The sequence below is a fragment of the Pristiophorus japonicus genome, chromosome 12 (assembly GCF_044704955.1).
Source record: "Pristiophorus japonicus isolate sPriJap1 chromosome 12, sPriJap1.hap1, whole genome shotgun sequence".
Taxonomy (NCBI): Eukaryota; Metazoa; Chordata; class Chondrichthyes; family Pristiophoridae; genus Pristiophorus; species Pristiophorus japonicus.
Genome location: NC_091988.1, coordinates 202,355,753 through 202,370,928, shown reverse-complemented (window position 1 = coordinate 202,370,928; position 15,176 = coordinate 202,355,753). Strand labels below are relative to the sequence as shown.

At 48.3% G+C, this 15,176-nt stretch overlaps 1 protein-coding gene across 1 annotated transcript in view; it reads left to right on the top strand.

The window, feature by feature from the left end:
- The first annotated feature begins 7,740 nt into the window (after positions 1 to 7,740).
- col9a3 (collagen, type IX, alpha 3) overlaps positions 7,741 to 15,176 on the top strand; it is a 160,472-nt gene continuing 153,036 nt past the window's right edge. The window contains exons 1-2 of the mRNA XM_070894907.1: positions 7,741 to 7,806; positions 9,951 to 10,028. Coding sequence (XP_070751008.1) covers positions 7,741 to 7,806; positions 9,951 to 10,028 — 144 coding nt within the window. The remainder of the gene's footprint in view (positions 7,807 to 9,950; positions 10,029 to 15,176) is intronic.

Below are 15,176 nucleotides of genomic sequence, written 5' to 3'. Positions count from 1 at the left end.
TTGGTAGGAAGAATGAGGAGAGGCAATATAAACTAAAGGGTACAATCCTAAAGGGGTTGTATGAACAGAGAGACCTGGGGGTATACGTGCACATATCGTTGAAGGTGGCAGGGCAGGTTGAGAAAGCGGTTAAAAAGCTTACGGGATCCTGGGCTTCATAAATAGGGGCATAGAGTACAAAAGCGTGGAAATTATAATGAACCTGTATAAAACACTGGTTCGGCCTCAACTGGAGTATTGTGTCCAATTCTGGGCACCGCACTTTAGGAAGGATGTGAAGGCCTTGATTGAGGCAGAAAAGATTTACAAGAATTATTCCAGGAATGAGGGACTTCAGTTCCGTGAATAGACTGGAGAAGCTGGGGTTGTTCTCCTTGGAGCAGAGACGGTTGAGAGGAGATTTGATCGAGGTGTTCCAAATCATGAGGGGTCTGGACAGAGTAGATGGAGAGAAACTGTTCCCATTGGTGGAAGGGTGGAGAACCAGAGGGACACAGATTTAAGGTGATTGGCAGAAGAACCAAAGGCGACATGAGGAAAAACGTTTTTACGCAGCGAGTGGTTAGGATCGGGAATGCACTGCCTGAGAGGATGGTGGAGGCAGACTCAATTGTGGCTTTCAAAGGGGAATTGGATAAGTACCTGAAGGAAAAACATTTGCAGGGCTACGGGGAAAGGACGGGGGAGTGGGACTGGCTAAGGTGCTCTTGCAGAGAGCCAGCACGGGCTCGACGGGCCAAAAAGCCTTCCGTGCTGTAACCATTCTATGATGAGAATTTTAAAATCGAGGTATTTCAGGGCCGAGAGCCAATGTAGGTCAGCGAGCACGGGGTGATGGTGAAAGGGACTTGGTGGGAGTTAGGATATGGGCAGTAGAGGTTTGAATGAGATCAAGTTTACGGAGGATGGAAGATGGGAGGCCGGCCAGGAGTGCATGGAATAGTCGAGTCTAGAGGTAACAAAGGCATAGATGAGGATTGCAGCAGCAGATGAGCTGAGGCAGGGTCAGAGACGGGCGATGTTAATATCAAGCAACCATTATCCATGAGTGAGCCTTGACCCTGAGTAGTGGGAGGTCAGGCAACTGCACAGACCAAATCCGCGACCTCAAAGTCCACACATTCCCATCAGAGGTCTGGTTGCCACCAATCAGGAGCAGGAACCCTGGCTGATACAGGGCTGGGTACCTGTTCCATATATAAATGGGTCCCATTCACCCATCACCCCTGTGCTCACTGAACTACATTGGCTCCCGCTTAAGCAATGTTTCTATTTCAAAATTCTCATCCTTGTTTTCAAATCCCTCCATGGCCTCGCCCCTCCCTATCTCTGTAACCTCCTCCAGCCCCATCTCTTCTCCTCTAATTCTTGCCTCTTGCACATCCCCCACTTTAATCGCTCCAACATCGGTGGCCGTACCTTCAGCTTCCTGCGCCCCAAACTCTGAAATTTCCTCCCTAAACCTCTCGGCCTTTCCTCCTTTCTGATGCTCCTTAAAACCTACCTCTTTGACCAAACCTTTGGTCATCTGGTCTAATATCTCCTTATGTGGCTCAGTGTCAAATTTATGTTGTCTTATAACACTCCTGTGAAGTGCCTTGGGATATTTTACTGTGTTAAAGGCGCTATATAAACACAAGTTGTTGAATGAACCCTTGCACAAAGCTGCTACGTAGGGACGTAGCCTCGGTTACGGTTGCTGGGTGACTCGCGTATGTTGGAAACCTGGTGCCTCCTTGGCCAATAGTAGAGAATGGCTGATCCGCTTCAGCATCATCCACACCATGCTGAGAAGAACAAGTCAATGGGCCAAACCTTGCTGGCAAAATAAGGGCGAGTTCCTGATGGTTATTCTGCCTGAACGAGTGTGTCACAGGCATGAAAAATACTGTCTGAATCTTTATTCCGTGTCCATGCACAACCCAATGAGGTTGCCCAGTTCTAGCTGATCTGACAAAACATAAGAAATAGTACCAGGAGTTGGCCTTTCGGCCCCTCGAGCCCGCTCCACCATTCAATAAGATCACGGCTGATCTTCGACCTCAACTCCACTTTCCCGCCCGATCCCCATATCTCTCGATTCCCCAAGAGTGCAAAAATCTATCGATCTCAGCCTTGAATATACTCAACAATTGAGCATCCACAGCCTTCTGGGGGAGAGAATTCCAAAGATTCACCACCCTCTGAGTGAAGAAATTCCTCGCCATCTCAGTCCTAAATGGCCGACCCCTTATCCTGAGACTGTGACCCCTGGTTCTAGACTCTCCAGCCCGGGGGAAACATCCTCTCAACATCTACCCTGTCAATCCCCCTCAGATATAATTGTGTGTGCCAATTCTTATAGTACAACTTCAACCATCAGGATGGTGACATAGAGCCATGCAACACAGAAGGAGGCCATTCAGCCCATTGTGCCTATGCCGGCTCTTTGAAAAAGCGATCCTGTTAGTCCCACTCTCTCCCTACTCTTTCCCTATAGCCCTATCAATTTTTTTTCTTTGCACGTACATATCAAATTCCTTTTTGAAAGCTACTATACAAACCTTTTTATTTTTTTCATTCACGCGATGTGGGCATCATTGGCAAGACCGGCACTTATTGCCCATCCCTAACTGCCTTTGACCACTGCAGTCCATGTGGTGAAGGTGCTCCCACAATTTACAAGTCAATGTATATAATTAAAAGACTTGCATCTAACATGCACAAATCAAGTTGCACCTCTCTAAGGTTTTGGATCTGAAAGTGTCCCCTCAGATGATGCACCTCCAAAGTCTCTCATGACCAGAGGGCAAAAGTTTTAAATAATAATCACGTTTGGCTCCATTATCTGAGAGATTCTATAAAATTGCAGGGCATGGGAGAAAGAGCAGGGGAGTTGGACTGGCTGAGAGTCAGCAAGGGCTCAATGAGCCGAATGGCTTTCTTCCATGCTGTAACCATTCCATGATTCTATATCTGCGTTCCTCCAATTCTGCCCTCCTGACCATCCCTGATTTTAATCGCTCTACCATTGCTGGCCGTGCCTTCTGTTGCTTGGGCCCCAAGCTCTGAAATTCCCTCCCTAAACTTCTACACTTCTCTACCTCTCTTTCCTCCTTTAAGACGCTCCTTAAAACCTACCTCTTTGATCAAGCTTTTGGTCACCTACACTAGTTTCTCTTAATTTCCCCAATTTCAGTCAGAGCCTCAACCAGACTGTTCGCAACCTAGGTGTCATATTTGACCCTGAAATGAGCTTTCGACCACATATCCGCAACATAATTAAGACCGCCTATTACCACCTCCATAACCTCGCCCGTCTCCGCCCTTGCCTCAGCTCATTTGCTGCTGAAACCCTCATCCAATCCTTTGTTACCTCTAGACTTCACTATTACAATGCACTCCTGGCTGGTCTCCCACATTCTCCACTATGTAAACTTAAGCTGATCCAAAACACGGCTGCCCATGTCCTAACTGGCACTTAGACCCGCTCACCCATCACCCCTGTGTTCGCTGACCTACATTGGCTTCCAGTTAACATAGAAACATGGAAAGTAGGTGCAGGAGTAGGCCATTCGGCCCTTCGAACCTGTACCACCATTCAATATGATCATGGCTGATCATGCAACTTCAGTACCCCATTCCTGCTTTCTCTCCATACCCCTTGATCCCTTTAGCCGTAAGGGCCACATCTAACTCCCTTTTGACTATATCTAACGAACTGACTTCTTCAACTTTCTGTGGTAGAGAATTCCACAGGTTCACAATTCTCTGAGTGAAGAAGTTTCTCCTCATCTCGGTCCTAAATGGCTTACCCCTTATCCTTAAACTGTGACCCCTGGTTCTGGATTTCCCCAACATCAGGAACATTCTTCCTGCATTTAACCTGTCCAATCCCGTCAGAATTTTATATGTTTCTATGAGGTCCCCTCTCATTCTTCTAAATTCCAATGAATATAACACTAGTCGATCCAGTCTTTCTTCATATGTCAGTCCTGCCATCCCGGGAATCAGTCTGGTGAACCTTCGCTGCACTCCCTCAATAGCAAGAATGTCCTTCCTCAGATTAGGAGACCAAAACTGTACATAATATTCTAGGTGTGGCCTCACCAAGGCCTTGTACAACTGCAGCAAGACCTCCCTGCTCCTATACTCAAATCCTCTCACTATGAAGGCCAACATGCCATTTGCCTTCTGCACCACCAGTTATATCTGCAAGCCAACTTTCAATGACTGATGTACTTGTTGCATCTCCCCTTTTCCCAATCTGTCACCATTCAGAAAATATTCTGCCTTCCTGTTTTTGCCACCAAAGTGGATAACCTCACATTTATCCACATTATACTGCATCTGCCATGCATTTGCCCTCTCACCTTACCTGTCCAAGTCACCCTGCAGCCTCTTAGCATCCTCCTCACAGCTCACACTGCCACCCAGCTTAGTGTCATCTGCAAACTTGGAGATATTACATTTAATTCCTTCGATTTCAAAATTCACATCCTTGTTTTCAAATCCCTCCATGGCCCTCGCCTCTCCCTATCTCTGTAATCTCCAGCACCACAACCTGACTCAAGATGTCTGTGCTCCTCTTGAGCATCCCTGATTATAATCGCTCAACCATCGGTGGCCGTGCCTTCTGCTGCCTGGGCCCTAAGCTCTGGAATTCCCTACCTAAACCTCTCCGCCTCTCTACCTCTCTTTCCTCCTTTAAAATGCTCCTTAAAACATACCTCTTTGACCAAGCTTTTGGTCACCTGCCCTAATTTCTGCTTACGTGGTTCGGTGTCAAATGTTTTCTCTAATACTCTTGGGAGTGAAGCGCCTTGGGACATTTTATTACATTAAAGGCGCTATATAAATACAAGTTGTTGTTATGTGGCTTGGTGTCAAATTTTATTTGTTAATGCTCCAGTGAAGAACCTTGGGACAGTTTGTCTCGTTAAAGTTGCTATATAAATACAAGTTGTTGTTGTGAATGTACCAATCAATTTACCAATTGACTAAATGGGAATTAATCAAAAGTAGCAAAATGCACCCTTCTTTTGCCGGCCATTTTGCTTCACTTGAGTGAATAAAAATTATACAACGCTTGGGGAGGAGGGAAGATCAATATCGTTACACAGACAATTGGTGTTAGAAAAAGTTGAGAAAGTGTATTCCACATCAATCTGTTCTTTGGACTAGAGTCAGGAGTTTCAGCTGGAAATGTCACGTAGTTGTTGGCGACAAGTATTTCCAGCTCCTGTGGAGGAATTCTGTGTTGAGAGATCCACCTCTCCACCACCTGTTGCTACCCCTCCACTGCCTCTGCGTTGTCTCATGGCTTGTCAGACATCCAGTCTTAGATCACCTGCAATTTCTTCCAGTTAAACATTGGGAAGACTAAACTCATCATCCTAGGCCCCCGCCATAAACATTTCATTGTACCCTACCATTGATTCCATCCCCCTCCCCAGCCACTGCCTCAGGCTGAACCAGATTATTTACAATCTCGGCTTCCTATCCAAACCTGAGCTGAACATCAGCCGCATCACAAACAATGCCTATCTTCACCTCCGTAACATCCGCTGTCTCTGACTCCGCTCCAGCCTCAACCCACCTGCTGCTCAAACCCCCATCCATGCCTTATCATAGAATCATAGAACGGTTACAGCACAGAAGGCCATTCGGTCCATCGAGCCCGTGCCGGCTCTCAGCTAGTCCCACTCCCCCGCACTTTCCCCATAGACCTGCAAATTTTTTTGCCTCAGGTACTTATCCAATTCCCTTTTGAAAGCCGTGATTGAATCTGCCTCCTCCACCCTTTCAGGCAGTGCATTCCAGATCCTAACCACTCGCTGCGTAAAAAGGTTTTTCCTCATGTCGCCTTTGGTTCTTTTGCCAATCACCTTAACTGCCTTTGTCATCTCCAGACTCAAGTATTCCAGTGCTCTCCTGGCCAGCCTCCCACCCTCCACCCTTCGTAAATTTCAGCTCATCCAAAACACTATCCTATCTCACACCAGGTCCCACACACTATTATCCTTAACCTTGCTGACCTATATTGGTTCTCAGACTCCCCCACCCAATCCTCCAAATTAAAGTTCTCATCCTTGTGTTTATATCCCTTCAGAGCCTGGGCCATTCCAAATGTCCTATAACCCTCCGCCTCGAACTCTCTGGCCCTCTGACTCTGACCTTTTACATAAGAGCATAAGAACTAGGAGCGGGAGTGGGCCATATGGCCCCCCCGAGCCTGCTCCACCACTCAAGAAGCTCAACACCATCCAGGACAAAGCAGCCCACTTGGTTGGCACCCCATCTACCACCACAAACATTCACTCCCTCCACCACCGGCGCACCGTGGCTGCAGTGTGTACCATCTACAAGATGCACTGGACCAATTCGCCAAGGCTTCTTCAGCAGCACCTCCCAAACCCGTGACCTCTACCACCTAGAAGGACAAGGGCAGCAGGTGCAAGGGAACACCACCACCTCCACGTTCCCCTCCAAGTTACACACCATCCTGACCTGGAAATATATCGGCCGTTCCTTCATCGTCGCTGGGTCACAATCCTGGAACTCCCTCCCTAACAGCACTGTGGGAGTACCTTCACCACACGGACTGCAGTAGTTCAAGGCGGCGGCTCACCACCACCTTCTCAAGGGGTAATTAGGGATGGGCAATAAATGCCAGCCTTGCCAGCGACGCCCACATCCCAGGAACAAATAAAAAATAATCATGGCTGATCTTCTCACTCCACTCCTCAACTCCACTTTCCCACCCTATCCCCATATCCCTTCATTCCCTTAGTATTATTTTGTGCATTCCCTCCTCCTTTTGACCCCTCCATTGGCGGCCGTGCCTCCAGCCACCTGGGCCCTAAGCTCTGGAATACCCTCCCTAAACCTCTCCGCTTCTTCACCTCCCTCTCCTGTGGGTAGCTCTCTCGCCTCCAAGCCCGAAGATTGTGGGTTCAAGTCCCACTCCAGGGACTTGAGCACAGAAAAATCTAGGCTGACACTCCCAGTGCAGTGCTGAGGGAGCGCTGCACTGTCGGAGGTGCCATCTTTCGGATGAGACATTAAACCGAGGCCCCGTCTTCTCTCTCAGGTGGATGTAAAAGATCCCAGGGCACTATTTCGAAGAAGAGCAGGGGAGTTATCCCCGGTGCCCTGGTCAATATTTATCCCTCAATCAACATAACAAAAAAAACAGATTCTCTGGTCATTATCACATTGCTGTTTGTGGGAGCTTGCTGTGCACAAATTGGCCGCCGTGTTTCCCACATTACAGCAGTGACTACACTTCAAAAGTACTTCATTGGCTGTAAAGCGCTCAGAGACATCTGGTGGTCGTGAAAGGCGCTATATAAATGCAAGTCTTCTTTACAGCCCTCCTTAAAAACCACCTCTTTCTGCTCCTAATGTCTCCTGTGGCTTGGTTCACATTTTTGTTCTGGTAATGCTCCTGCGAAGTGCCTTTGGACGTTTTATCAAGTTAGCAGTGCTACATCAATACAAGTAGACATTCTGTGTGGGTGGTGAATGGCCTTCTGTGCTGTCGGTCCTGTGAAGCAGCCGCTCTTTGACTTGTCCCCCCCCAGCTCCTTCCAGCCAAGCCCCCGCCCCTGCCTCTGCCTCCAGCCCTGCCTCTCTGCCCGGGAGCTGTCAGTCAAGGCTGAGACGGGATTGCGAATCTGCCTCTGGAGCCTGGGCTTTATCGGGATCCAGACTGCAACTCATTGACCAGCAGCTGAGAGAAAGGACGGCAAGGGGACCATGGCCGCGATCTCGGCACTGGGGCTGCTCATACTGTCCCAACTCCTCGCAAACTCCGGAGCCCAGGTAAGGGAGAGCCTGCAGGGGTAGAGATAAAGCTTGTATCAAAGCGGGGAGCAAACCCAGGGTTGGAAAGGTTCAACTGGGAGGCTTGAGCTGGTCCTCAGCTCGCAGCGGAAGAGCCAGGGGAGAGGGGTTGAGCTGGAAATTCATTCTTTAGGCGACAGATGAAATAGTCTTTGGTGCCTGTAGTCTCCTGGTCGGTGCAGTGACCATTTCACTTGATGCACAAGAAAGCCCTCACTCTGGGGAACCGCTATCTGACCGTCTATATCTGGGACTATGGCAGTATCGAGTTGGGATTTCTTCCTTTGAGTGAAGGCGAAGAGTTGATTCGCCTCCACCAACAGCAGTGTGGGGAGGAGAGGCAGCTCGGGGTTATTTAGCAATTCAATGTTAATGCGGGGTGTGGAAGTGTCAGTGAGGGTGGGGGAGGGGGGCGGAGGGGTCCCGTTCCAGTCCCCAGCCCAGGGGACCATTGGTGTTGGGAGTTCTGTCTGGTTGGCTCTGTTGTGGAGACTTTCTCAATCGTTCTGATTTGTTTCTGTGGGGATTTTTTCAAAAGGGTTTTCTGTCGGGGGAAGGAAGGGATCATTCTCTTTAGCTGGTGATTGAGTCTGCAGTTTCTCCCAGGTTTCAGGAATGCACTTTGGGCTGTTCGCCTCGCTTCTCTCCCACCTCCCACAATGAGATCTTTGTTCCCGGGGACTCTCGACTCTGTCCCTCTCCCTCTGAATGTCGGAATGTGAATAATTCCGTCTCACCACACGTCGCTGGAGGAGCCAACCTGGGAAAACTCGGGAGAAGTAGCCTGCAGGGCTCATCCGCCCCGAGACCAGGACCTGACCCGGGTTATTTCATACAGGAGATCCCAGCCTAGCCAAGCCCGGAGACACTGTGCATACTGTAGGAGTAAGCCTCAGACCACATCTCAGTAACATCAGGGGATAGAGGATACAACACAGGAGGCCCTTCGTCCCATCGTGCCTGTACCCGCTCTGTGACACAGCGATCCAGTTAGTCCCACTCCCTTGCTCTTTCCCCACAGCCCTGCTAATTGTTCATTTTCAAATTCCATTTTATCCAATTCCTATTTGAAACTTACTATTGAATCTCCTTCCACCGCCCTTTCAAGCATCTTAACGTGAAAGCGTTTGCATCTAATTCACATTCAGTTTGAAGAGCAGTGGTTGTAGTTCCCAATTACTGCATTGGCTGCAAGACTCAGGGATGTTGTATCAACACAGCTTCTTTGCTTCAACCCCCTGATTCATCTCACTCGACATCAGATCACTGTGGAACCGGACAAGGGGAGCGACTGGGGTCTGGAGCCAGTGGTCAGTTATTGCCCCTCCCCGGGGTCCGGCCAGTGGTCAGTTATTGCCCCTCCCCGGGGAACGCTGCTTCTTGTATTTATCGGGGTGTTTGGCGACTAATCGCCGGCTCCAAATTTTGAATAAAAATTGGTGTTGGATTTGTTTGAATTCTAGGAGTTTCCTCCTTTAATGTTGCATGTGGGTCTTCACAAACCCCAAATCCCACAGTCCCGCGGTGTCAACCAGTCCAATACCCTCGATACCTTCGATACCCACAACGATACCCAGCCCGATACCTTCGATACCCACACCGATACCCAGTCCGATACCTCCGATTCAGCTCCGGTAGCCCCGATACCCAGCCCGATACCCCGATACCAAGCCCCGGGAACCCCGATACCCCGCGATACCTAGTCCGATAACTCCGATACCTAGCCCCGCAACCTCCGATACCCAGTCCCGGGAACCCGCAATACACCCTCGATATCTAGTCCGATACCCACTCTGATACTGAGCCGATACCTCCGATACCCAGCCCCGCAATCTCTGATACCCAGCCCCGTGAACCCCCGCGATACCTAGTCCGATACCTACTCTGATACCGAGCCGATACCTTCGATACCCAGCCCCGGCTGCTTCCCCCCATTTCCCGGATACACCGTCTCTCTGTCCCCCCGAGTTTGGGATGTTGATCCCGGGTGCGGGTCTCTGCCCTTGTCCCGGGAGCGTGGAGTCTTTCTATGCATTTACTGTGAAGGCTGGAGTTAGCTCTGTGAGTTTTCAGTATTTATTTATTGCCCTCTGTACTGTACATTCCTATTCCCGTTTTCCCAGGTGCGAATTACAGGAGTTCCTTCAGGACCTCTCGGCCCCAATGGACCTTCGGGACCCCCGGGCCAAGACGGCATTGATGTGAGTAACTTAAATATTGAGAGCGAGATGGATGTGAGCAGACCAGAGGGATACCTGTCTCACTTCACCAGCAATTAACCTTCTTAAATTAAATAAAAACAATTAAAAAAAATAGAACCCCTGATAACCCTACGAGAAAAAGGAGCATTAATTTAATTTCACACCCAATGCTGCCTGCCCCGGTTGGCGGTCAATCCACCTTGTTTTAAGATGGTTTAAAGTGATAGCTTAGCTCTAATTCACTGGATGAAAAGAAGCACAGGGGCGAGGGGCAATTGCAGCTGGCCACCGACAGGAGGCGCTGTCCCGCAAGCTCCGCCCACAGGCCCGCCTCCGCCTGCTGACGTCACACGATCTTGAGGTTGGGGGGGAGGGGGGTCAATTAAGATCTCCCCTAAATGTTGCCCCAAAACAGGAGGACTACCCCAGTAGCCTGTAGTCAAACAGCAACTTGATCCCAGTAAGTGTGGTTCATGCTTTATAATATAAAAATCATTGTAGGGGGAGCGGGACAAGATGAAGTGCTCTTGCAGAGAGCCGGCACGGGCTCGATGGGCTGAATGGCCTCCTTCTGTGCTGTATCCCTAATTGCCCTCGAGAAGGTGGTGGTGATCTGCCTCCTTGAACACAACTGATTGGCTTGCTCGGCTATTTCAGGGGGCAGTTCAGAGTCAACCACCTTGCTGTGGGATTGGAGTCACATATCGGCTAGACCAGGTAAGGACGGCAGATTTTCTTCCCTAGCGGGAATTAGTGAACCGGATGGGTTTTTGCAACAATCCGGTAGTTTCATGGTCACCATTATTGATACTAGCTTTTTATTCCAGATTTATCTAATTCAGTTAAAATTCCCCAGCTGCTGTGATTGGATTTGAACTCAGTGTTTCTCAGATCATTGTTCCAGGCGTCTGGATTACTGGTCCAGCAACATAACCACGGCACTGCTGCACCCCATGTTCATAGAATCATAGAATAGTTACAGCACAGAAGGAGGCCATTCGGCCCATCGAGCCCGTGCCGGCTCTCTGCAAGAGCACTTCAGCCAGTCCCACTCCCCCGCCCTTTCCCCGTAGCCCTGCAAAGACAGTGCGAATATCCTTCCCTTGTTCATTTTTTCATGAATTATTGGAGAGGATTGGATCAGCACTGAAGCAAGATTCACACAAAACCTGGTCCCTCCTTCAACAATTATATTAATTCCAATGAAGCTCGCGACTTCATATTTAAATGACCTCAATCCTAATTCAGAATCTTCAACCTGTTGAACATAGAATCACAGAATCATAGAAATTTACAGCACAGAAGCAGGCCATTCAGCCCATGTGTTCGTGCCGGCTGACAAAGAGCTATCCAGCCTAACCCCACCTTCCAGCTCTCGGTCCGTAGCCTTGTAGATTACGGCACTTCAAGTGCACATCCAAGTACTTTTAAAATTTGATAACGCATCCTCCAATAGGAACAAGACAGAATATGTTCAGGGCCCCACAGTCAAAATACAATCATCATTTTCCGGCCCTACGAAGCTTCAAATGCCAAGTTAAGTTGCACCTTTGGACTTAATTGTGCATAATCCCAAATAAACATGAAATCACTTCATGGCTCTGAAGTACTGTTGCTAATCCTGTCAATTATAATTAAATCCCTCTCCTGCACATAAAAAATAAAGAAAGACTTGCATCTATGTAACACTTCACAACCTCAGGATGTCCAAAGCGCTTTACAGCCAATACTTTTTGGAGTGTAATTACTGTTGTAATGTATGAAATGCGCAGCCAATCTCCGCACAGCAAGCTCCCACAAACAGCAATGAGATAATGACCAGATAATCTGTTTTGGCGATATTGTTTGAGGGGTAAATATTGGCCCCAGGACAGCGGGGAGAACTCCACTGGTCTTCCTCAAAATAGTGCCACGGGATCTTTAACATCCACCCGAGAGGGCGGACGGGGTCTTGGTTTGATGAAAGACTATAAATCCTTAGCGAACCACCACCAGGTCTACCTCTCCAGGCTCGTGGATCGCGGGGACCACTGTTGAGGGGCCTGAACATGGGTTTTATGGTACATTGATCTGGTTCCATGTATGATTCTGGATATGGATCTTGGGTCTTGCATCAGATGTAAAGAGGGGGATCGGCCCCCAGTGAAAACCCGGTTCTAGAAAGAACTTACATGCCATTTCAACAGAGGGAACAGGGAGGCAATAGGAGAGGCAAGTGAACAAAGTTTTAAAGCAAGAAAGTAGTTATAGTAGAGTACAAATAGTATACCAGAAATGCGAGGGTATACATCTCAGGAAAGGATGAACAGGCTGGGTTTATTTTTGCTTGAAAAGAGAAGGCTGAGGGGTGACCTAATAGAGGTCTTTAAAATGATGAAAGGTTTTGATAGAGTGGATACAGAGAGAGTGTTTCCACTTGTGGGGAAGAGCATAACCAGAGGCCATCAATATAAGATAGTCAGCAACGGGGAATTCAGGAGAAACTTCTTTACCCAGAGAGTGGTGAGAATGTGGAACTCGCTGCCACAGGGAGGGGTTGAGGCGAATAGTATCGATGCATTTATGGGGAGGCTGGTCAAGTATATGAGGGAGAAGGGATTGGAGGGTTATGCTGATAGTTTAGATGAGGAAAGACTGGAGGAGGCTCGAGTGGAGCATAAACGCCGGCATGGACTGGTTGGGCCGAATGGCCTGTTTCTGTGCCGTATATCCTGTGTAATCCATGTACATCAATTAGTAAAAGAGTGAAACAGAGGTTGAAGGAATGGCGAGAATTGGGGACAAGGTAGGGTGGGCTGGCCAGGAAGATGGAAGTTTCCCCTCGACTCGCCAGCAGTGCAAGGGTTAAACCTTGCCCGTAGTTTTCAGGTAAACGGGCTTGTTCCAAGTTCAAGCTTTAACATGTCTGAACTCCACGGGGTTCCCACCATGCAGGATGGTGTCACACTGGCATCAGTCCAACACACTCCCCTGCTCACAAGTGCAGACATAAACAGCAAATCTGGCTGTCAATGGTGGTTAACCTACCACCCTGCTGTATGTGTGGAACATTACATAGGAGTCGAGAGGGGGGTGGGGTGGTTATTCAGGGTGGTCAAACCCCCTCTGACATTTCTACCATTGTTTTTAACAGACTACTCCTTCTTGGGAGAGAAGGTGTCTTAGATCAGCTGATAGAACACAAAGCTAGTCAGTTCTGCAATCTGACAGGTTCGCCCAGCTAAATGCTCACCCGGTTATTGCAGTGAATAGCGGCCAAGTTACTGATAGACTAGCGACTCATAACCAGCGCTTCAGAGCTTATATCTCCCAAGACTCTGTTATTTTCTCTTTCATTTTGCTGAGAGGAATGGAGTTTATAATGTTATCATTTGAACCTCACTGTGAAATTCCTCTTTGTGAAATAGAGCTTTTGAAGTCGTTTTGTTTGTTCTGGCAAGCTCACATACAATCAGCCACCTACCTCCGCCCCCACTGGCGAGAGAAGCCATTAGCATGAGGCCTGGACTTTAACTAACGGGCAAACCAGGGCCAAACCATGCAATAGCAAGCTGTGAATTTACCTACTCCACAACCGCACCCGGGCAGAGTTAGCAATTACAAGGATGATACCAGAATTGAGAGGTTCAGTATCTATCTGGAAATACTGAACAGGCTGGGCTCGTTTCTCTCGAAAAGAGAAGGCTGAGGGGTGAACTGATAGAGGTCTTGAAAATGATGAAAGGGTCGGATAGAGTAAACATAGAGAAGCTGTTTCCATTTTTGGGGGAGACCAGAACTAGGGGCCATCAATATAAGACAGTCACTAATAAATCCGATCGGGAATTCAGGAGAAACTTCTTTACCCAGAGTGGTGAGAATGTGGAACTCATTGCCACAGGGAGGGGTTGAGGCGAATAGTATCGATGCATTTAAGGGGAAGCTGGATAAACACATGAGGGAGAAAGGAATAGAAGGATATGGTGATGGGGTGAGATAGAGAGGGGTGGGAGGGGGCTGGTGTGGAGCATAAACCCCGGCACGGACCCGTTGTACATTCTACATAATTCTATGTCTTTAATATAATGTAGTTAAGCTTGATCTAAAAGTCTTGCTGGATAGATTGGATTGAAGCTTGCTTTTGTAAACTGCATGAGGCTGTGAACGTCTTCATCTTATTGCCTGCTGGTTCACTGTGAGACAGTTTCCCAGTAAAACTGCCCCTTCCCCATTTCACCACCTCCAGAATTCCCAGTTAAAGGGACTGACACAGCCAATCAGGACAATGTCGTGCAGCCCAGTGTCCTGCTTTCAACGCTGAGGTTTTCTGGTACTGACGTGGGCTGAGGAGATGTGATGGAGGAAATACGTGCTTTTGACAAACTCAGCAACTCATAAACAACAACTTGAATTTATATAGCGCCTTCAATGTAGTAAAATATCCCAAGGTGCTTCACAAGAGCGATTATCAAACAAAATTTGACACCCAACCACATAAGGAGATATTAGAGCAGGGCTCAGTCAAAGAGGTAGGTTTTAAAGAGCATCTTGAAGGAGGAGAGAGAGGCGGAGAGGGTTAGGGAAGGGATTTTGGGGCTGAGGGCCTTGGCAGCTGAAGGCACGGCCACCATGGTGGGGTGAAGGAAATCGTGATGCGAGAGAGAGAGAGAGAGAGAGAGAGAGGGAGAGGGAGAGGGCATGAGTTTAGAATGGATTCTCCCATTGTTAAAATAATCCAAATTTTCAGAATGGCTGAAATATCTTTTTTTTAAACGACTTGAATCATTTGACAAGACAAGCACAGATGTGGCTACACGGTAACCCAGAGTAACTTTGTAAAGTGGTCAGAATGATAATGGGTCTCGCCAGCAGGGTAAATTTTGTGAGTGTTGAGCTGGGTGTCAGTAATGGTGACCATGAAACTAACGGATTATCATAAAAACCCATCTGGTTCACTAATGTCCCTTTAGGGAGGGAAATCTGTCGCCCTTACCCGGTCTGGCCGATATGTGACTCCAGACCCACAGCAATGTGCTTGACTCTAAACTGCCCTCTGCAATGGTCCAGCGAGACACTCGGTTATACCAAACTGCTGTGACTAAACAGCACTGTGGGAGAAGGACTGCAGCGGTTCAAGAAGGCGGCTCACCACCACCTTCTCAAGGGGCA